The following is a 24375-nucleotide window of genomic DNA, read 5'->3' as shown; positions in this document are numbered from 1 at the left end:
AATTATTTTGTGCATTAATATTTTCAGTGTTTGTTTGTTTGTTTTTAGATGGAGTCTTGCTCTGTCTCTCAAGCTGGAGTGCAATGGCATGATCTGGCTCACTGTAACCTTTGCCTCCTGGGTTCAAGCAATCCTTCCACCTCAGCCTCCCGAGTAGCTGGGACTACAGGCATGTGCCACCACACCTGGTTAATTTTTGTGTTTTTAGTAAGAGATGGGGTTTTACCCTGTTGGCTAGGCTGGTCTTGAACTCCTGACCTCAAGTGATCCCCAAATTTGGCCTCCTAAAGTGCTGGGATTACAGGCATGAGCCACCACACTAGGTCCTATGTATTTTATTTTATTTGTGACTGTCATAAATGGAATTACTGTCAGGCCTCTCAGCCCAAGCTAAAATGGCCTGTTCCTGTCTTAACTAATGACATTACCTTGTGAAATTCCTTCGCCTGGCCCATCCTGGCTCATCCTGCCTCAAAAGCTCCCCTACTGAGCACCTTGTGTCCTCTGCCTCTGCCCGCCAGAGAACAACCCCCTTTGACTGTAATTTTCCACTACCTACCCAATCCTATAAAACGCGTCACCCCAACTCCCACCCTGTGTCTCCCGTCACTGACTCTCTTTTCGGACTCAGCCTACCTGCACCTAGGTGAAATAAACAGCCTTGTTGCTCACACAAAGCCTGTTTGGTGGTCTCTTCACATGGACACAAGTGAAATTTGGTGTGAAAATCACTTTCTTGGTTTTTGTTTTCTCCAATTTCTTGCTGTTGGAATGTAGAAATGCTACTGATTATTGCTTGTTGATTTTGTACCCTGTAACTTTACTAAATTTGCTTATCAGTTGTAATAGTCTTTTGATGCAGGTGTTAGTTTTTTCCAACTATAAGATTATATCATCTGCAAAAAAAAAATTTGACTCCTTTCTTTTCAATTTGGATGGCCTTCATTATTTCTCTTGTCTGGTTGTGCTAGCTAGGGCCTCCAGTATGATGTTGAATAACAGTGATGAAAGTGGGCATGTTTGTCTTGTCTTTCATCTCATCTTGTTTCAGATCTTAGAGAAAAGATTTTAAGTTTTTCTCTGTCCAGTATGATACTAGTTGTGGGTCTGTCATATATGGCTTTTATTGTGTTGAGCTATGTTCCTTCCATAGCAAGTTTTTTGATGATTTTTGTCATAAAGAGAAGGCATATTTTATCAAATACTTTTCAGCATCAATTGAAACACATTTAAAAGATCAATGATGTATCAAAGATTGTTCATCATGTCCAAGTGTAATTTATCTAAGGGATGCAAGGATGGTTCAATTGACATGATGAACAATCTTTTAAATGTGTTGTTGAGTTAGGTTTTCTCTTCACAATTTTCAAGCATGAAATTAGTTATTAACTATAGTCACCAGGTTGTACAATAGATCTCTTAAACTTATTCCTCCTGCCTAACTTAAAAATTATGTGCTCTTTGATCGGCATTTCCCCAGTCCTCCCCACCAATAAGCCTCTGGTAACCAGTATTTTACTTTAAAAATTTTAAGACTAAAAATGTTGGCGGGGCACAGTGGCTCACACCTGTAATCCCAGTACTTTGGGAGGCCGAGATAGGTGGATAACCTGAGGTTGGGAGCTCAAGACCAGCCTGGCCAACATGGTGAAACCCCATCTCTACTAAAAATACAAATATTAGGCCGGGCGCGGTGGCTCAAGCCTGTAATCCCAGCACTTTGGGAGGCCGAGACGGGTGGATCACGAGGTCAGGAGATCGAGACCATCCTGGCTAACACGGTGAAACCCCATCTCTACTAAAAAATACAAAAAAAAAAACTAGCCGGGCGAGGTGGCGGGCGCCTGTAGTCCCAGCTACTCGGGAGGCTGAGGCAGGAGAATGGCATAAACCCGGGAGGTGGAGCTTGCAGTGAGCTGAGATCCAGCCACTGCACCCCAGCCTGGGTGACAGAGCAAGACTCCGTCTCAAAAAAAAAAAAAAAAAAAAAAAAAACAAATATTAGCTAGGTGTAGTGGCAGGTGCCTATATTCCCAGCTACTCAGGAGGCTGAGTCAGGAGAACCACTTGAACCCAGGAGGTGGAGGTTGTACTGAGCTAAGATTGTACCACTGCACTCACTCTGTCAGGGTGACAGAGTGAGACTCTGTCTCAAAAAAATAAAAAATAAAATAAAATACCTAGGAATAATCTTACTCAGAGAAGTAAAACACCTGTACAATGAGAATTATAAAATACTGATGCAGGAAATTAAAGAACACACACAGACAGACACAGATACACACATACACACGGGCACACACACACACACAAATGGAAAGGCATTCCATGTTCATGGATTACAAGAATCCATCTTGTTAAATTGTTGAAATATCCATACTACCCGAAGGAATCCACAGATTCAATGAAATCCCTATCAAAATACTGACACTCTTAACAACAATAAAACAAAAATATTTCTTAAATTTGTATGAAACCACAAAAGACCCAGAACAGCCGATGCCATTCGGAGCAAAAAGAACAAAACTGGAGGAATCACATTACTTGACTTGCAGTTATTCAGCAGAGCTATAATAACCAAACAGCATGGTACTGGCATAAAAACAGACACATAGATCAATGGAACAGAAGAGAGTACCAGAAACAAATCCATATGTCTGCAGTGAACTCATTTTTGACAAAGGTGTTAACAACATACATTGGGGAAAGGAAAGTCTCTTTGATAAAAGTGCAGGGAAAACTGAATATTCATATGCATAAAAATGAAAATAGGCTCCTGTTTCTCACCATAAACAAAAATCAAATCAAAATGTATTCAAGACTTAAATCTAAGATCTCAAGCCATGAAACTACTAGAAGAAAACATTGGGGAGATTCTTCAGGGCATTGGTCTAGGGAAATATTTCTTTTTCTTTTTTTTTTTTTTGAGATAGAGTCTCGCTCAGTCGCCCAGGCTGGAGTGCAGTGGCCTGACCTCGGCTCACTGCAAACTCCACCTCCCAGGTTCGCGCCATTCTTCTGCCTCAGCCTCTCAAGTAGGTGGGACTACAGGCACCCGCCACCTTGCCCGGCTAATTTTTTTGTATTTTTTAGTAGAGACAGTGTTTCACTGTGTTAGCCAGGCTGGTCTCGATCTCCTGACCTTGTGATCCGCCTGTCTCGGCCTCCCAAAGTGCTGGGATTACAGGCTTGAGCCACCGCGCCGGGCCAGTGATCCTTTACTCAAATGTTTTGTCTTTTTAAAGAAATTTCTATCTTAACCTATCCATAATTTTTATCATTTGGTAAAGTATGCTTTCATTAACAAAGATAAAAATATTTTCTTTTCCCTTTTCTGTTTCGATTCTCCAGAATTTCAAAACTATTTATGAATATTCTTATGGAAATATGGTTATTTGCATAAGTCTAATAAAAATGTGCTCTCTCTTTGTAGCGGAATACAATTGAAAACATGGGTTGTACATTTGAGTACAATTCCATATAAAAGTATACATAAAATGTGTGACTTTGAGAGTCTTGCAACACGTAAATAAAAACTGTCACTTCTTGTCAGGTTTATGATCTCTAAAGCTGTAAGCAAAATCTGAAGTCTGCCTTGGTTTGGGTTTTTAGCCTCAATAAGTTTTTAATCTTATAGTCCGATATGAAAATGTAAAAAGAAGAAAAAAAGCACCTGTTACTAGATTGTAGCTGTGTACATTGTCTAGGGCCCTCCAATCCACATTCATTCCATAAAACACTGAAACAGAAATTGCAGTGTTCCTGAAGTCTTATAAGCTGATTATATATATATATACATATATTTCTTTTTTTTTTTTTTTGAGATGGAGTTTTGCTGTTGTTGCCCAGTGTGGTGTGCAATGGTGCAATATTGGCTCATCACAACTTTGGCCTCTCAGTTTCAAGAGATTCTCCTGCCTCAGCCTCCCAAGTAACTGGGATTACAGGCATGAGCCTCTGCGTCCAGCTAATTTTGTATTTTTCGTAGAGGTGGGGTTTCTCCATGTTGGTCAGACTGGTCTCAAACTCTGGATCTCCAGTGATCTGCTGGTCTTGGCCTCCCAAAGTGCTGGGATCACAGGCGTGAACCACTGTGCCTGGCCCAGACACATATTTTTAAAAAAACAAGTCTTGTGCATGATATATGAGGCAGCAAATCACAAAAGGAATAATTTGCACGAGCTGCACCAAGAGTTTACCAAACCACCCAATACCGTCAGCAGAGACATTCGAGACAAGATAAGAAGTTGACATTTTCCCACACCTTACAGAGCATTTCCTAAGACATCAGAATAAGACTGCAAATCAGAATGAGACTATCACCCCCCTAATGTTACCACCTTCTTCATTTGGCAGGATAGTGCTGTAATTAAAATTTTCCAGTCAGTAACTGCTATAGGTAATTTGATAAAACCTGGCATAAGGAATCCTTTTAGTCCACCTAGTGGCCAACTGAAAATATCAGTATCACAACTTCTTGTTCAAATTATACTAGTGGTCCCTTTTTATAAAGCTGGTGTTCTTTGCTTTAAGTCAATCTAGCCGTAAGATCTACTAAACAACTACCACAGACCTCATCCAGTTTACTCCACAGGCTTTTGATTTGTCTGGTTTTTTGCTCTTAGGCTTAGGCTCTTAGTTTAAAACCATTAAACAAACTACATTTATAATATTACTATTAATTCTTTTTATATTATATTTTTTAAACTTTGTTTTTATTGCCTGTCTAATCCTTGTAAACCCAACTCTCCTACAAAGATAAAGTTCTTGGGTGCAGTGGCTCACGCTTGTAATCCTAGCACTTTGGGAGGCTAAGGAGGGTAGATCAGCTGAGGTCAGGAGTTCGAGACCAGCTTGACCACATGGTGAAACTGTTTCTAGTAAACACAAAAAATAAGCTGGGTATGGTGGCTTATGCCTGTAATCCCAACTACTTGGGAGGCTGAAGCAGGAGAATCACTTGAACCTGGGAGGTGCAGGCTACAGTGAGCCGAGATTGTGCTATTGCACTCCAGTCTAGGCAACAAGAGTGAAACGCTATCTCAAAAAAAGGAAAAAAAAAAAAGATAAAGTTAATGCAACACTTTGAGACAGTTGCTGATGCTTATGTACTAATAAGACAGACTTGATGCTGGACTCCAGACAAATTTACTTGAGAAAATGTTCCCTTCTGGCCTCAAATATGATCTCCATAATGTTCCCCTCAACATGACAGAGAAGCAACCAGGACAGGTCCATCCAGATACTAATGGATAATTAAGCCTAACTTCAAAATGATTGATAAGCAATGCTTTCAGAGAAAGGTCTTAATCAAAATGTAAAAATGTAAAAATGTAAAAGTTGATTATACAAGTTGGGTCACTCTTGTGATAGCCAACTGAAACAGAGTTGAAAGGCTGGGGTTTGTGGGGTCACAATGGCTGAGGAAACAGTCAGGTTATATAACATTGCTCCAGACTGGCTTTGATGGCTCACGTCTATAATCCCAGCACTTTGGGAAGACAAGGCTGGCAGATCACTTGAAGCCAGGAGTTTGAGACCAGCCTGGCTAACATGGTGAAACCCTGTCTCTACCAAAATTACAAAAATTAGCCAGGTGTGGTGGTGTTTGCCTGTAATCCCAGCTATTTGGGAGACTGAGTCATGAGAATCGTTTATACCTGGGAGGTGGAGGTTGCAGTGAGCCGAGATCATGCCACTGCACTCCAGCCTGGCTACAGAGCTACAGTCTCTCTCAAAACAACAACAGCAACAAAACATTGTTCCAAGAATGTACCTTTCAACTAGCCTGGCTCTGAAACAACTTGCTAAAAATCTAAGACTAGTTTTATGCACCACCATCAGCTCACTTGCCACCTCCCCAAAACCTGAATAGTGCCAGTGAACTTTCTCAAGGAACAATACACACGCTCTCTTTTCTTTTATAAAACCTTAAAGCTTGTGTTTGTTCATCAGACATACTGACGACAACATTGTCTGAGTGTAGGCACCAGACTGCAAGTGTTACTTCCCAAATAAAACATTTTTATTTCAGAGATTCCTGTCCACATTTTACTTACTTCAACAGAGCAAAACAAAATCACACAATGAATTTATAAGCATTTCAAATAAGAAACGGTGAACCCAAAATATAGACAGAGACAGTTTTTTGGTTTTTGTTTGTTTGTTTGTTTTTTGAGATGAGTCTGGCTCTGTCACCCAGACTGGAGTGCAGTGGTGCAATTTTGGCTCACTGCAACCTCTGCCTCCCAGGTTCAAGCAATTCTCCTACCTCAGCCTCCCAAGTAGCTGGGATTACAGGTGTGTGCACCCATGCCTAGCTAATTTTTGTATTTTTAGTAGAGACAGGGTTTCACCATGTTGGCCAAGCTGGTCTCGAACTTCTGCCCTCATGATTGCCTGCCTTGGTCCCCCAAAGTGCTGGGATTATAGGCGTGAACCACCACACTCAGCCAGCGAGAAGGCTTTTATCAAACAGGAGTGTATGTGTGTGTGCATGTGTGTGTGTTTTAACAAGAAAAAAAGACAATCCAGATATCAAACTGCTAATCATGCAGCCTACTTCAAATGAATTCACATTTAAGCTATAGTCCTGCATCAATCACTTAATGATGGGGATACCTTCTGACAAATACATCATTAGGTAATTTCCTCATTGTAAGCTCATGATGAAGTGTATTTACAGAAACTTAGAGGGTGTAGCCTATTACACACCTAGGCTATATGGTAGACCCTGTCACTTCTAGACTACAAACCTGTAGAGCAAGTTACTGCAAGAAATCCTGTTGGCAATTGTAAACCAATGGTGAGTATTTGTGTGTAAACATGGAAAATATACAGTAAAAAATATAGTATAAAACATTTAAAAAAGTAGTATACCTATAAAGGTAGGCTACTTGCTGTGATTAGTGCTTGCTGGGCTGGATGTTGCTCTGGGTGAGCCAGTGAGTGAGTAGTGAGTGCAGGTGAAGGCTCAGGACCCTACTGTATAACACTGTATGCTTCACAAACCCTTAGGCTACACTAGTTTTATGTTTATTTATTTATTTTGAGACAAGTCTTGCTCTGTCACCCAGGCTGGATTGCAGTGATGCCATCTCATCTAACTGCAACCTCTGCCTCCCAGGTTCAAGTGATTCTCCTGCCTCAGTCTCCCAAGTAGCTGGGATTACAGGTGTAAGCCAGCATGCCCAGCTAATTTTTGTGCTTTTAGTAGAGACAGGGTTTCACCATGTTGGCCAGGCTGGTCTTCAACTCTTGACCTCAAGTGATCTGCCTGCCTCGGCCTCCCAAAGTGCTGGGATTGATTATAGGCATTAGTCACTGGGCCCGGCCACTAAATGTAATTGTTAATCAATAACAAATTAATCTTAACTCACTGTAACTCTTTTTACTTTAGAAAGTTGGGAGTGGTGGCTCATATCTGTGTTCCCAGCACTTTGGGAAGCCAGGAGGATCATGTAAGCTCAGGAATTTAAGATTAGTCTGGGCAACATAGTGAAACGCTGTCTCTATAGAAAATACAAAAACTAGCCAGGCATCATGGCCACAGCCTGTGATCCCAGCTGCTTGGGAAGCTGAGATGAGAGGATTGCTTGAGTCTGGAGGTCAAGGTGCGGTGAGCCTGCACTCCGGCCTTTGTGACAGAGTGAGACACTGTCTTACTAGGAAAAAAAAAAAGAGAGAGAAGAAAAGAAAAGAATGCCATTTTGAAGATACAACTGCAAACAGTTATGCAATCCGATACCTTGCATGGGTAGGTGATGGTTTTGCCTCAGGTCATGAGAAATCATTTATGTGTTTCCTTTTTTTTTTTTTTCTTTTTTTTGAGACGGAGTCTCGCTCTGTCTCCCAGGCTAGAGTATAATGGCATGATCTTGGCTCACTGCAACCACTGCCCAGGTTCAAGCAATTCTTCTGCCTCAGCCTCCTGAGTGGCTGGGATTACAGGTGCATGCCACCACACCCGGCTTATTTGTGTATTTTTAGAGAGGGGGTTTCACCCTGTTGGCCAGGCTGGTCTTGAACTCCTGACCAGGTGATCCGCTCACCTCGGCCTCCCAAAGTGCTGGGATTACAGGTGTGAGCCATGGTGCCCAACTGAGAAATCTTAATTTAGTCAAAACAAACACAGAGCTGGCATCATACCAGTGACTTGGGACCACCCCAGAAAAAAGTTCATCAACCATACTTGTGAAAAAGATCTGAGGAGACATATTTCTACCAGAGCTGGTAAAAGGTCAATGGCAAATGTTATTTAGGATTCCCCAAGATCTTGAGCCAAGAGGTGGGACAATTGAATAAGGATTGGACTGGCAACTTCCCCCAGGTTAGATAGTGTATTTCTTGTCAGAAAGTAAGGAATCCCCCGGGCAGCTAAAGTGCTCTCCATTGATCCAGTTGGAGTCTGGGCCAAAATGTTCCACATGCCAATACACCAGTATACAGCACCTTTGGTGAGCTGTTTAACATGGTCTTTTGATGTTGCTTACAGACAACACCAGATACCTTAACTCCTCAGGCAAAATGCTCAGTATGTGCTCCCAGCCCATAATTCTCAGGCTGCCCATATTCTAATAATACCTGAGATAAAGATTCTACTGTCATTTTGTTTGATGGGAAAGAACTGCTGTGCCAAGTACCACAAAACACTTCTATTTCTGCCCATAATCTTCTGTTCTTCTTACTCCTCTGACCTATGAAAGGAGAAATGAACGTCTCCCCACAGAGGGCTCAACATTATACTGACAGCTTACAGAAGAGGCCAGCTGGGTTTGCATTTTGTTACCTTTCTCAACACTTCTGGTCTGCCTTGATGGGCACTGTCTATGGAGGGAAATGATAGACAACCCTTAAAAATTCATTAAAGCTGCTGAACATTAGAACAGCACATTAGCTGGTATGACAAGGGATGATGTGATTAATTGACCTACTGATAAGATGCAGCTCAATAAATGCCACGTAAGAATGTATAATAGGCTGGGCACTGTGGGTCACACCTGTAATCCCAGCACTTTGAGAGGCTGAGGCAAGTGGATCCACAATGTGAACAGATCGAGATCATCCTGGCCAACAAGGTGAAACTGTGTCTCCACTAAAAATACAAAAATTAGCTGGACATGGTGGTGTGTGCCTATAATCCCAGCTACTGAGGTGACTGAGGCAGGAGACTCATTTGAACTTGTGAGGCGGAGGTTGCAGTGAGCTGAGATCACGCCACTGCACCCCAGCCTGGTAACAGAGCAAGACTCCACCTCAAAAAAAAAAAAAAAAGTATAATAGCTAGCCTATCCTACCCTATATTCTAAAATTCTAAAGTAATAGTTTTTATTATGAAATCTCATAGGTCTTCCCATAAATAGAGTTTTCTTCAAATTTGGGTGACACCAACTGCAGGGCAGTTAAGTCAGTTGGTGCCCCTATGTTAATAACAAGGGAACCATATCCATGACTCATAAGCCATCTTACTCCGGGAGCAGTGTCAATATATTGTAATCCTGAAGGCCATGCACTCACTTGCTACAGACTGGTCCTCATGATCCGGCTTAAACTGGTGTGCTCCAAATGGTACTGAATAGTTATGTGAATGAATCTAATCTCTGTCTTTGGGTACTACAAGGATGGCTAGAATGCTACACTTTAGGTTCTCCATAGGTCCAAGGATGATGAACAAATTTAGTTGGCAGACCTGCTAATCTCCTACATGTGATTAATAGCTAGACAAGAGCTACTTTTCATTGGAATGATAATTTAGCACCATCTTTAGACATTAAAGATATGACCTATTAATGATATGTAGAAGCTCCCACTAAGAATATTCAGCAGGCTCTCAATGACAGCTTCCAAAGTATTTCTTGAAAGAACTCTAAAATATCCCTCATGTATACACCGTTTGGCGAAATTGCACAGCATTAGATATCTTAACTGCAGCAGATTATTAGAACTGAATGCTGCGTATATATTCCAGATAATTCTGACAACATAATGGTAACCCTGCAAGACATGCAAAGCCAGATAACTGCAATGCTTGACCCTACTCTCCCTTTCTCCCACTGGCTTTCTCCTTGGTTTAGTTCTGGGGGCTAACAATGGCAAAAGCTGTTAATAATTCTTGTTATTGTTTACATTGCCATTGTGGCCTTTTCTTGCAACTGGAAAATAAATTTATTAATACTATGTATGGCTCTGGATGCCTCCTTCTAAAGTTTCAGGGACCATCTCAGAAGAGGTCAGCACATGACATTGAATTAGAGGGACAGAGTGTGGGGACAAGAATGACTTTTTTTTTTTTTTTTTTTGAGATGGAGTCTGGCTCTGTCGCCCAGGCTGGAGTACAGTGGCCGGATCTCAGCTCACTGCAAGCTCCGCCTCCCGGGTTTACGCCATTCTCCTGCCTCAGCCTCCCGAGTAGCTGGGACTACAGGCGCCCACCACCTCGCCCGGCTAGTTTTTTTGTATTTTTTAGTAGAGACGGGGTTTCACCGTGTTAGCCAGGATGGTCTCGATCTCCTGACCTCGTGATCCACCCGCCTCGGCCTCCCAAAGTGCTGGGATTACAGGCTTGAGCCACCGCGCCCGGCCAAGAATGACTTTAGTTTAAAATGTGAATCTGTTTGGCTAACACTGAGTCTAGAAATACCTCCAAAATGTCTAGTTGTATTACTCTTTATGTAGAAATATCTATTCATTTTTAAGTTTCCTCCCACACAACCCTTGTTATTGTAGAAATTATAGGCTGTCATGCCTGCAGCCAACTACACATTCCTTCCTGAGCATGTATTCTTTTTTCCCCAAGATACAAGCCATGGGTATGGGAGATTGCGATGCAAATAAACACCTGTCTAGTGGGTACCCAAGGCCACATTTTTTTCTGTAAGTTTCCCCAGTAAGTCATCCCACACTGACAAACTGGATTTGTCTGCCCCCTTCTTTGGTTTCTAGGTTCCTTCTGCATTTAGGAGTTGCTTTGCATATATATGATCTTTTTGAAGAAGAGCAGGTCCTAAGACCCGCATTCCAGAGGGGCCCTCCCTATACCCAAAAGAAAGGAGCTGATGGTACAGAGAGGCCCAGAATCTGAACACACAGGCCTTGCTAAGTTCCCCATTGATTACCATTAGATTGGGCTTCTTTTGTCCAGTTGTACTTCTGCACATCTGTCCACTTCATCAAACTTAAGTAAAAACACATAGCTTTCTGTTTTTTGGGGTCTTCATTTTTGAAGGTTCTCATGTGACGTAAAACATTTACTAAATAAATGTGAGTGCTATTCTCTTGTTTATCTGTCTTTCATCATAGTGTGTCACCTATGGGCTTTGTTGACAGGTGAGAAAAATATATTACTTTTTCTTTCTCCTAGGTTGGGGACAACTCCCTACTGATGTAAGATTTTGAAAGATGCAAAATATTCATCTCGCATCACAATTGTAACAATGTACGTGCAGCCAAAAATAACAAAGAGTTTCATGAATCAAATTTGCACTGGGACATGTATATTAATCCCATTGCTTTAGACTTCTCCTACATCATTACTTTAGGGTAAAAACATTTAAGTGGAGCATGAAAAGAAATTACTAACCGTAAACAAGCGTAGTTATAATTTTATTTTAACCAACAACTTTTCATGTTCTTCATCTGTAGCTTCATTGTGACCTGAACAAGATTTGAGTAGAAATAACTTTCCCCAAAAAGCAAAAAGGAATTTCAAAGAGAGGATTAGCAAAAGAACCAGCAGCCCTATTTCTTTTAAAAGCTTGCAATATTAAGTACCTTCTTGCTGGTTTAGATTAAATAAAAATATAATAAAGCAAATGTAAGTGACATTAGAAATGAGAAATTAGGGTTGGGTGCGGTGGCACACGCCTGTAATCCCAGCACTTTGGGAGGCCGAGGTGGGGAGATCACAAGGCCAGGTTATCGAGACCATCCTGGCTAACACAGTGAAACCCCGTCTCTACTAAAAATACAAAAAATCAACCGGGTGTGGGGGTGGGCGCCTGTAGTCCCAGCTACTGAGAACACTGAGGCAGGAGAATGGCATGAACCCGGGAGGTGGAGCTTGCAGTGAGCCGAGATTATGCCACTGTACTCCAGCCTGGGCAACAGAGCAAGACTCTAACTCAAAAAACAAAACAAAAAAAGAAAAAACGAATGAGAAATTAGATACAACCAAAGCTATGAGAGTGGCAGTAAAAACTAATTACAATATACTTATAATAATTTGTAACAATTAAAATTATTTGAAAATGGAAAGTTTTGTTTTTACCACAAAATACAAACTACTAACCATCATAGATCAAAGACTTACCACTTTTTAATCACCAGACTCAAACAATTGTTTTAGCCTCTTTCTAATCAAATTTCAAATAACACATAATTGCTAGGTAATACAAAAATTTGAGGCCGGGCGCGGTGGCTCACGCCTGTAATCCCAGCACTTTGGGAGGCCGAGGCGGGCGGATCACGAGGTCAGGAGATCGAGACCATCCTGGCTAACACGGTGAAACCCCGTCTGTACTAAAAATGCAAAAAATTAGCCGGGCGAGGCAGCGGGCGCCTGTAGTCCCAGCTACTCGGGAGGCTGAGGCAGGAGAATGGCGTGAACCGGGGAGGCGGAGCTTGCAGTGAGCCGAGATCGCGCCACTGCACTCCAGCCTGGGCGACTAAGCGAGACTCTGTCTCAAAAAAAAAAAAAAAAAAAAAAAAAAAAAAAATTTGAAAAGCCCAGAATTCCCCAGGTTTTTCCTGTTGTTGTTATTGGATTCTTGCTGCAGGTTTCTGCAAAAAGGCTATTTTACAAACTAGCAACATTTTTTAGCAGAAGATACTAAAGCCATCATCATTCAAATAAGGCAAAAATAGAAGCACAAATTATAACAATCATTGATATATTATTGTTTTGAAGATTAAAAAATAAAGAGGATAAATGCCATTTTAAGTCCAAAATTAGGAAAGTATTTGTGAAAGTATTTGTGACAGTTAAATAATAATATATCTTAAGTATAAATCACTAAAGGAACATTATTTTTCAGAAAAAAAAATAGAACTATTCATAATTTGACCAAGGCTTTGGTCACTAAACAAAATATTTCAAAGCATTAACAAAAAGAAAGCAATCTCTAATCTTAATACAACAGACTGAGAAAAAAATAATATATGGAAGGGTACAACAGAATGCTTTCATGAGGTATCTTTAAAAACTGTTTCCTAAAGTGGTTCTTGGTCAAACAGCTGCTGGCTCACTAGACAAAGAGGAGTGTAGTTAGCCTTGGACAAAAAGCAACTGAAGGAAGACCCTGGAAAAGATTAAAAGTGACCTTCATTTTATAGAGAGAAACAAGCTATAACATGTAGTATCTAAGCTGATTAGAAGAACTCAAAAGAGAAGCTCATACTTGTGCATCAGAAGGTAAATGAAAAGAGTGAAGTTACCTCTTTGTTTCAAGGAAGAAAGGAAAACTGTGGATGCCATCTGTTTCTGTTTACCTATTTCAGGCCTGGCTAGCCACAATGTGATTTTAAGACCATTAGGTACAACTGATTTGAAAAAAAAAAATGCTTCAGTCTATGAGAAATTTCTTCCCAAGATTGAAACCTTGTTTTTAGAGGCAATTTCCTATATTTTGAAAAAATCAAAATAATAAATTAAAAGAAAAATCATTCAGGTGAGGTTAGAGAAAAAAACAGCAGCATTATTTTAAAGTTGTAAACTATTTTGTTTACTTATAGTTTAATTTGCGTGTAGTAGATATGCATTTGTAAGGTTCTTTGGCTCAGGTAGGAGATCCTTCTGTTTCCCACTGCACCTTACTTAATCTTCCCACCTGCAAATAATTAGATTATCCCTGGGAAAAAAAGATGTCAATAAAATTGATCATGTTTAAATGCATCAGTTTCTAGATGATTTATCTAAGTCTTAAAAGAGTAGAACCCAGCAATTAAAGTGAGCATTAATTTCCATCTACCAAATCAGAAGACTATTCTAACTCTTTGAGAATTAGATGTTGAAAATATGGCCCATGAATTTAGCATGATTAAAATAAAAAAACAAGCAAACAAAACAAACCCAACATCTTGAAAGGACATTTGACTCTAAAGTCCCAAAACTAATTACCAGTTTACAAATTCTAAGTTTAGCATTATTCTATTACACCTTTTTATTTGTAAGTGTCATCTCACAAAAGTTTTAAATTTTGCTGTTGTGCATTTAATTTACCTTTTCTTTTATTGTTGGTGTCTTTGGTGACCTGCCAACCATTAGGCATCAAAAAACAGTCTATAGCCAAGCTGCAGGATAAATGAACACATAATTGGACTTAAAAATAGTCAACTATGTCTAGCATACAATTTGTGGGGGATGGTTTATGACCACATATATTTGTACTTTGATGGGAATATCTTGAGATAAAATTAGAGAGAAGGAGTGGAGTAATATTCACATTTTTGTTGCAGTCATCCCTGAATTTGAAGAAATACCGAAGCACATCTTATGAGGAGAAAAATAAATTCATAGAAAATTTTGTATATTTATTCTGTATGCAGTGTTAATCTGTGTTTGCATACACCATAGAAATTAAATTAGGGCTACAAAGGGTATTTAATGAGTATAAGATACCTTAATGTACCTCAAATGCAATTAATTGCATTGGACCAATCTAAGTTACTATTCTTCAGTTTTCATCTATTTTTATTCTGATGTAAAAATGAACCAGGATCTGTGTGAAATTATTTGAATCTAATGTCTTTTGAACATTTTTCTTACCATGCCTTAAGATTTAAAAAAAAAAAAAAAAATCCCTTAGTTTGGCAACTTTTGCTCTTGGTTAAGCCAGTTTGGATTTAACATTGACAGGACCAGCTAACTTCCTACCACTTAAGATAATAGCTTGTGGGCCTGACTGATGTAAAAATATTTAACAACTGTTGAAAAATAGTCATCAATGAATCTTAAAGATTATACTCATATAAAACAATATAGCGCTTTACCTTTTTATTTACTGAATTTGGGAGAAAGGAATAGTGTTCCAGAAACTGGGATCACTCAGGCACTCAGGAAGCATATGATTATCCGCTGATATAAAGGCCCAATATTGGAAGAACTGTTAATGCAGTTCCCTAGAGACAGTGAGTGAATTATTAGCCTGGTTGAGAGATTAAAATGTGTTGATATTATATTATACATGTAAATTAAATGCTCTCAATCTCCCTCTGCACCCTTATTTTTGCATGGAAGGATTGTTACTTTACGGGAGAACCAATGTTTTTTTTTTTTTTTTTTTTTTCCATTTTTTTAAGTGATTGAGTTTCTTTTTCTGAACCCTGAGGTATTTTCACACATTTCATTAATTAAAGTATCAGAGAAGTATATTGAGAACCTACTACATGTCACACACTATCCTAGGATCTGTAGACAGAAAAATAATAAAACTTTGTGTCTTTATTTAAATTTCGTTGACTGCCCGCCACCAAGTGAGTCTCCTCACACACCCCGTCATGTAATATAAGCATCTGGGAGATCTTTTTTGCCTTTTAAAAATATATAGATAGTCTGACATATGTATATAAGAATACAAAATTCACCACTTTATGTTTTGTGTGTAAGTGTGTGCTGTGAAGAGCTCCTTTATTGGGGTGACGGATCCAGTGGCTCCAAAGTGAAGAGCTGATTTACTGCTGTGAAGGGTTTGAGGCTTTGAATTTCAAACTCTGGTTGTGTCCTTGGGCACCTGCGCGTGAATCGTTGCAGCGAGGCTTGACCAAGTTAAGGCCCCAGGCACTTTGGCATCCGGGCCAGGGATGGTCTCCATGCCCCACAGCGTGAAGCGGCTGAAGCTGGTAATGGTTCAGCTGAAGCGGTCGAGGTCGCGCTCTAGGGGCTCCTTTTCTTGGTCGTCATTCCCGGAACCCCGCCAGGGGTCTGGCTTCCCCATCGACACCTCCTCCTCTTCAGTCACCATCACGGATCCTACAAGGCTAGGCGGCACCGCCACCTCCTCGCCCCTTAGTCTGCAGCCCCGAAATGATATTTAGAGTCCCTCGGGGCCCTGGCGTATGACTGGCGACAAGAAGCGCCGCACAGTGGAGGGCAGTCCCCCGCGACCTCGCAGGGTATCAGGTGCAATGGGGCCGGGGCGGCGTCCTGCAGTGTGGCTGGACGCAAGTGGACGCGGTACCTCTTGATAGCCGCCTCGTCGCCGCTCTCCATCCTCGCTCCTATGCGACGCGACTTTATCCCTCTTAAAGTGGACGATTTAGTAGTACCGGTGAACGAAGGAAACAAGAGCTAACCATAGCAGTAACATTTTGTTTTTGAAACCCATCTTGCAACTGCCTGACTGCAAAATGTACTTACAGATTCTGCAGGCAAAAATTGCTGCCACTTCTTAAAAGATTTTATGGTGAAAACTGACTTTTTCCCCAAACCCCTGATTCAAGGACTGTTGCGTAGAAACCCATGAACTGCTAAGATAACCCTTCACTACCAATTAAGATAAGAGGTTGTTTAAGTAACCTAATGAGTACCAACTTTCTCTTGTTCCCTTTAAAAACTGTCTCTCAAAATAGCTGGTCAGGACACAATGTCAGATGCTTCTGGAATCTGTTTCTCGATTTCCAATCCTAAGACTGCTAACAAACTCCTTATTTGGACTTCAGTTTCTGTGACTCTTTGGTTCACCATGTTGTGCAGGGATCACCTCTCTCTAGTTCCAGAGCACATTTTATCAGTCCTCAAAAGAAGCCATGCATCCACCAGCAGTAACTCTCCACAACCTCTTTCATCCAGTCCTTAGCAACCATTAATCTGGTTTTGGTCTCTATTTATTTGCCTTTCCTGAACATTTCATACACGTGGGATCATTCTGTATCTGGCCTCTTGCATCTGACTTTTTCACACAGTATAACGTTTTCAAGGTTCACCCATGTGGTGCCTTGTGTCACTTTTTGCTATTTTCACGTCAGATTTTGAATGGGTATGTTTTTCCTCATTTTTAAGTGATTTCCAATTGTAGAAAATCTGTTTGTGTGTGTGACTGCAATTTAACCATTTTATTTGCTATTAAGATACACGTTTAAGAACCTGTAGTTGTTACTCCCATTTTGCAAATATGGCATTAAAATATATTGATGAGTGGGGAGACTTGCCTCCCATTTTATTTCATCAAAGAAATCTTGTCATTTCTCATCAGACTTTAAGATTTATTGAGGAGAGTTATTCACTTCTTTAGTTTGGTAAACTGTGACCTTTAAATTTTGAAGGAGGTTGAACTAAAATGTAAAATATGATAAACTGATGACTGTAATTTATTAGTTGTGAATAGAAATTTAATTTAGACTTGTAAAAGATTGTTTTTTAAATTGCTAATTGTGTGATAGTGAAGAAAATGCCTTCAAAAGTATTCCACTGTACAATCTGCAAAGAAAAGAATTGTGTCCTCTATTTAGTGTATCTTAAAACTGTTTTGAGTTCTTAGCATTTTGGGATTCTCTAGAGCCATCTTGTGCCTCTGGAGAATCTCAAAACGAAACAATTTCTTTTTTAAAAGTCAAATGTTAGCCATTCTAGAAGTTGGGCATAAAATACTTGTGGCCAGGCACAGTGGCTCACAACTGTAATCCCAGCACTTTGGGGGTGCCAAGGTGGGCAGATCATGAGGTCAGGAGATCGAGATCATCCTGGCCAACATGGTGAAACCCTGTTGCCACTAAAAATACAAAACATTAGCTTGGCGTGGTGGCGGTTGCCTGTGATCCCAGCTACTCTGGAGGCTGAGGCAGCAGAAGGGTGTGAAGCTGGGAGGCGGAGCTTGCAGTGAGCCAAGATCGCTGCCACTGCCCTCCAGCCTAGGCGACAGAGCGAAACTCCATCTAAAAACAAAACAAAACAAAACAAAAACTTGTAAGTATATGTTAATGTTCTGATACTTAATGCCTGTGAAAAATGTGTATAGAATTTTCATATACTCTTTAAATAGAAGTGAAGAAAAAGCGATAATGATTACTATAAATTCAATATGCAGTTATGTATGTATGTATGTGGTTAACACAATTAGGTTCTCATTAAGCTTTGTTTTTTAAAGGTAACAAGCACATAAATTGATAATGATAAACAATTCATATAGCTTTTTCTGTCCTCTCAACTGGCGTAAAAGGTCAGTGAAAAAATTGGGGATTAAGTCAAATTTGCACTTTTCAGCAGAGTAGTAGAGCCTTCAAGGCGGCCGATCAGCAGGGCAAGTAGTCAATGTTACTGAATTATCATGTTTTGCTTGAGAATGAATACATTGTCAGGGCACTAGGGGGTAGCCTGGTTGGGCGGAGTTGAGAGGGGTGTTGGGGGCGGAGAAATGAAAGTTTCATTACAAAAGTTAAGGTAACAAAGAATCTGGTAGAAGTAAGTTTTGGATAGTAAATTGAGTTTCAAAATCTAGCACCTTTCAGTTTTGTCGCAGCCTCCTTGTTTTTGACAATGCAATCATATGCTTCTACCATGTTAAGCGTATTTAACACTGATGGTTACAGTCCAGCTGCGCAACAGAATATTCCTGCTCCTCGGAGAAGCTCTTCCTTCATTTGCACTGAAAGCTGTAGCTCTAAGTATCAGTGTGAAGCAGGAGAAAACAGTAAAGGCAGCGTCCAGGATAGAGTGAAGCGACCCATGAACGCATTCATTGTGTGGTCTCGCGATCAGAGGCGCAAGATGGCTCTAGAGAATCCCAAAATGCGAAACTCAGAGATCAGCAAGCAGCTGGGATACCAGTGGAAAATGCTTACCGAAGCCGATAAATGGCCATTCTTCCAGGAGGCACAGAAACTACAGGCCATGCATAGAGAGAAATACCCGAATTATAAGTATCGACCTCGTCGGAAGGCGAAGATGCTGCAAAACAGTTGCAGTTTGCTTCCGGCAGATCCCTCTTCGGTACCCTGCAGAGAAGTGTACAACAACAGGTTGTACAGGGATGACTGTACCAAAGCCACGCACTCAAGAATGCAGCACCAGTTAGGCCACTTACCGCTCATCAACACAGCCAGCTCACCGCAGCAACGGGACCGCTACAGCCACTCGACAAAGCTGTAGGACAACCGGGTAACATTGACTACAAAGACCTATGTAGATGCTCGTTTTTACGGTAACTTACAGCTTTCTTATGTTTAGTTTCAATATTGTTTTCTTTTCTCTGACTAATAAAGGTCTTATTCATTTCGGTTTTACTGGTATTTCATTTTAAACTTAATTTCAAGACAAGTTGTGTCAACACGATTAACTTGCAAAGAAATAAAACATCCAGAAGTGATCCCGCCTATGTTTGTGGCTATTTAACAGAGTACTAACTTGATACAAAGAGACACTGCGGTTTATTTTAAATACTCTAATGAGAAACACATTTCAAACTTGTACAAAAAGAAATCACACTTCTATATGCATTGTGTTAGGCAGTCCTTTCTAGACTGTGTCTGCATTGGTCTTTCAGTTACTTTGCATGTTTCTGTAAATTGCAGGTAACTAAGGAATGGATATGTAAGCAGGATCAAACTTGTTTCTTTCTCTCCCCTTCACGCTGTGGAAACACCAGTTTTGCCTCCACTTGCAATTCAGTTCCTTTATTCCATATAAATCCAAACGGTTGACATTTCCTTTCAACTAGTTATAAAATGTTTCTGGTAAAACAAAATCTTTAACTCATTGTCATTTTTATATCTCTATGAAACTCATTGTTTTACCTTTCTTCTGAAAACCCTTAAAATGGCAATCTACTTGTTTTCATGGCCCGTTAGCTTCTAAGCCTGTGGAATGAAAAATACAGATGGAATGTTGAGAATACCGACTACCTAGATTATGAAGATGGAAGGACAGGGGCTGGTGACCCAACTGGTTTAATTTGATAGGATTTAAATAAAAATTTAATGCTAAGACTTCATAAAATTTGCATATAAGCTAAAACAGAAAACTAGAAGTTTGGCAATAACTGTAAACTACATTTTGAAGTATAAATTACAAAGAAATTTTTCTACAATAAAAATAAATCAAAAGTTAAAATTAATGGTATGTATCAAAGTCAACTTTCCAATATTCCAAAACTTTTCAGACACACTACCTTAAATAATAAAACTCAAACACTGAAAGAGTGTATATTAGAGATGGATATCATGTTTCTCAAAGTTCAGGTTCCAAAAAGAAGCTGTAGGCAGGCGTGGCTCAAACCTGTAATCCCAGCACTTTGGGAGGCGAGGCAGGCGGATCACGAGGGTCAGGAGTCAGGCCATCCTGGCTAACATGGTGAAACCCCGTCTCTACTAAAATACAAAAACTAGCGGGCAAGTGGTGCTGTAGTCCCAGCTTTCGGAGGGGCTGAGGCAGGAGGAATGGCGTGAACCCGAGGAGGGAGGAGCTTGCAGTGCGGAGGCTGAGATCCGGCCACTGCACTCAGCCTGGTGACAGAGCAGACTCCGTCTCAAAAGCTGTTACCTTCATAAATTACTTTATTCCAGAGACAATACTACTTAATCTGAGCTTTATGCCAAATGAGAACTGTATATTGCCTGTTACCTTTTAAACACTGACTCAAAACTACTTTGTAATATTTAAAACCACTCTTTTCACTTTCCCAAAAATCACACCCATTCTGACCTTCATTACCATACATTAATTTTCCTTTTCTTGAACTTCTGACACAGATTATCTGCTTGACCAAACTTTAGTCAGGTTTCTGAACCTTCTCCTAGGCTTGCCTGTGCACTTCCTTGCCAAACACAGTTTTGGGAAAGAAATCTGCTAAGCCAGGTTAGCAAGTCTGTACCCCCACCCCATATCTGATCACCCTCAACACTTGATCACCCTCAATATCTGATCAGGTTCCTCATCCTCCACTACCCTCTAGATGACATCTGATCAGCCTAGCCTGTCTTCAGCAAGAATCAGCCTTATCTGTGATGTCTTCTCTTAGTGATTCTCCATCCTTTGACCCTACTGCCTGTTCCTTGGCTATAAATCTCCACCTGCCCAGATGTATTTGGAGCTAAGGCCAATCTCTCCCGGAGTGCAAGACCTCATTGCTGTGCTGAAGGTCCTGAATAGTCTTCCTTACCAAGTTGGAACAAGTATCACTGAATGCTCTTTTTCTTTAACAATGTGCATAAATATAAGTACAAAATATTATGTGGAGATTCTTTTGCTTAATAAATTTTGGCAGTTTTCAGATTATTAAAAATTATGTCTTCATGCATGTATACATTGTGGAATGACTAAATCAAGCAATGTATCTACTACCCCATATACTTCCCTTTCTTTTTGCACTAGGAACATTTAAATTGTACTCTGTTAGCAATTTTCAAGCATTCAGTACATTCTTATTACCTATATTCACCATGCTCTACAATAGATCTCAACTAATTGCTTCTATCTAGATGAAATACTATAATTTTTGAATAACAATACTAATCTCTCCACCTGACCCTACTAGAGGGTAGCCACCATTCTACTCCCAAAAATATGAAATACTTTATATTTGAATACCCTCCTGGCACAGGAGGAGCAGTGCTGATCTCTATATCATTCTAATTTTAGTATATGTGCTACCCAAACAAGAATTTTTAAGAAAAAATTGCTGTGCATAATTATTCTATTTTTGTTGGACAAATGAATGGACACTTTCTGGTTTCAGCTGTTACAAATATTGCTTTTTTACATACGTTCTTATACATGTACAATGGAGAACATTTATAAGAATTTATGTGAAGCACACTCCCAGGAGAGGAATTGATACTTTATGCATGGTTTATTTAGGAATTACTGAAATGAAGCATTTTTGTATTTTTGTGATGATTAAACAAACATCAATAAACAAATTCTAACTGTAAGCATCAAGTGTGCTTTGGCTGCCAAAGGATGTTTGCTATATTTTAAAATGTTGGCACTTAAAATACATTAAGAGGGAACTTGGTACTGAACAAAGAACATGGGCTCTAGAAGGTAAACCCTTCAGCTTTGGCTACCTGGAGTGCCACTTACAGGCTTGAGCTTCAATAATTTACTTTCCCTGTCTGAGTCTCAGTTTTCTCAATTCTATAACAATTTTGTTAGTTGAGATGCTATTTATTAATAAAATCAACTCATGAAGAGACATGAATTAAGGTACACAAGCATTAAATAAGTGAGTCTATATAAGAAATACTTAGAACAGGCTGGGTGCAGTGGCTCACACCAGTAATCTCAGCTCTTTGGGAGGCCAAAGCAGGAGGATCACAAGGTCAGGACATCTAGACCATCCTGGCTAACATGGTGAAACCCCATCTCTACTATTAGCGGGCCTAGCGGTGGGCGCCTGTAGTCCCAGCTACTCAGGAGGCTGAGGCAGGAAAATGGCATGAACCCAGGAGGTGGAGCTTGCAGTGAGCCAAGATCGTTCCAGTGCACTCCAGCCTGGGCAATAGAGAGAGACTCAGTTTCAAAAAAAAAAAGTAAATAAATACTTAGAACAGACATCAGCATTAGTGAAGGATTACTAAATATTTGCTATTATTAACCTGAAAGTAATTGCTCCATCTAAAAAATATCTTAGTAAAAGAGTAATGTAGATATTCATAATTGATTAGATATTATTTCATTAGGCATTGAATTAGGTAATGTTTTCCCCAATACTGTGAAATGTCACAATTTTACTGATGCGAAATACATTAATTTTCCATATTTGTTCCAAATCTGTTCCACACAGATTTGTTTCTACAAATTAGAAACAAAGGGTAGTTATCAGAGTTCTAGAATTTCAAGAAATTTAATTAATATTTTATTTCATATTGGACTATGTAATAATGTCAAGAATAAAAAATCTTCATGAGATATTGTGCACAGATCTTTTATTTATAGATGCATGAACTTTGGCAAATGCATATGCCTGAGTAACTCTCACCCCAAATAGGTTACAAGCTATTTACATAATTCCTTCAACCGTTAATATTGCCTGTGCCCTTTTGCAATTCCTCTGTCAATTGTATGATTTCTATCATGCAATTGAGAGGTCAATTTTTTTTTTTTTTTTTTTTTGAGATGGAGTCTTGCTTTGTCACTCAGGCTGGAGTGCAGTGGTGCAATCTCTGCTCACTGCAAGCTCCGCCTCCCAGGTTCATGCCATTCTCCTGCCTCAGCCTCCCAAATAGCTGAGACTACAGGTGCCTGCCACCACACCCAGCTAATTTTTTTGTATTTTTAGTAGAGACAGGGATTCACTATGTTAGCCAGGATGGTCTCAATATCCTGACCTCATGATCCACCCGCCTCAGCCTCCCAAAGTGCTGGGATTACAGGCGTGAGCCACTGCTCCCGGCCGAGATCAAGGCTTCATATGAACAGAACTGTATTCTGAAGAGTGTCTGGCTTCTTTCTTTCAGGTTGAAATTTGCATGAAATTACCTCAGTTTATGTACACTGTTGTTGGTGAACTCTGGGCTGTTTTGAGCTTGAGGCTTTTATTAATAAAGCTGCTGTCAATAGTTGAGCTGAAGTCTCTAAGTGGACATCTGTTTTCAGTGTACCTGGGCCAACACCAACGAGTGAAATTTTCAGCTCATGGGGTAGCTGTACAGTTAATTTTGTGTGTACCTTTCCAGGAATTTTCCATGGTTTTTGTGCTGTTTCACACTGCCACAGCAATGTCTGAGCTTTCCATCGCTATGCATGCTCACCAAAATTTGGAATTGTTAGTGACTTAAATTTTAACCACAGAATGAAAGTATGTAGTTAAAATAATTAAAGTTGTTTTAAAAATATACTGATTTTCTGCTGGAACAAGTTATCCTTCATTACTTTTTTTCCTCAGAATTTCTAAGTTATAATCAGTTTTCTTACATTTGAATATTGCTGATGTTTCTTAAAATCTCTATGCTGTTTTCAAATGACCAGAAAATTCTGCTGATTTTTAAACTGAGATCACATAAAGTTGGTAGATTATGGTAGGGAAATTAACAGAATTACAAATACATTTAGCAAAAACAACAACAAAAAAAGAGTTCTGGATTGCTGTTTGTTAGAGTTTAATAGTGTTCTTCATATTTGTCCAGAAAATTTTTGAAGTCTAAAATCTATGTAATTTGAGTTTTCCTTGTTGCCAAGGAAGAAAGTAACCCTTCCTCCTATTTTCATTAGAGCACTACCTTTAGACAACTAATGTTTTCCCCTCTGTTTTTTGAGGTGTATATAAATCTTCTTAACAACTAACTAAGCTTAATGGAAGGATGGCACCCCAACAGGTCTTTCTTAATGGCCTTGAGCCTTGTCTTTGAAGTATAAGGGGTGTTCCCAAGTCTCCTTGTCTTTCCTGAGCAAATTGAGGGTCAGGCTGCATTTTTTGTGGCCCAATAATAGGAAGCAGATGAACTGAG

At 39.9% G+C, this 24375-nt stretch overlaps 1 protein-coding gene and 1 pseudogene across 1 annotated transcript; one reads left to right on the top strand and one right to left on the bottom strand.

The window, feature by feature from the left end:
* Positions 1-13053: 13053 nt before the first annotated feature.
* On the bottom strand, positions 13054-17655 carry LOC116272338 (annotated as a pseudogene).
* A 187-nt stretch (positions 17656-17842) lies between these two features.
* SRY (sex determining region Y) lies at positions 17843-20133 on the top strand. The gene has a single exon (XM_031661033.1). It carries the CDS (start codon positions 18467-18469, stop codon positions 19076-19078), a length of 612 nt encoding a protein of 203 aa, XP_031516893.1. The 5' UTR covers positions 17843-18466; the 3' UTR covers positions 19079-20133.
* The last annotated feature ends 4242 nt before the right edge of the window (positions 20134-24375 follow it).

The sequence above is a fragment of the Papio anubis genome, chromosome Y (assembly GCF_008728515.1).
Source record: "Papio anubis isolate 15944 chromosome Y, Panubis1.0, whole genome shotgun sequence".
NCBI classification, from domain to species: Eukaryota; Metazoa; Chordata; class Mammalia; order Primates; family Cercopithecidae; genus Papio; species Papio anubis.
Note: the sequence above shows the minus strand (reverse complement) of the source record. Positions and strands in the feature narration are given on the sequence as shown.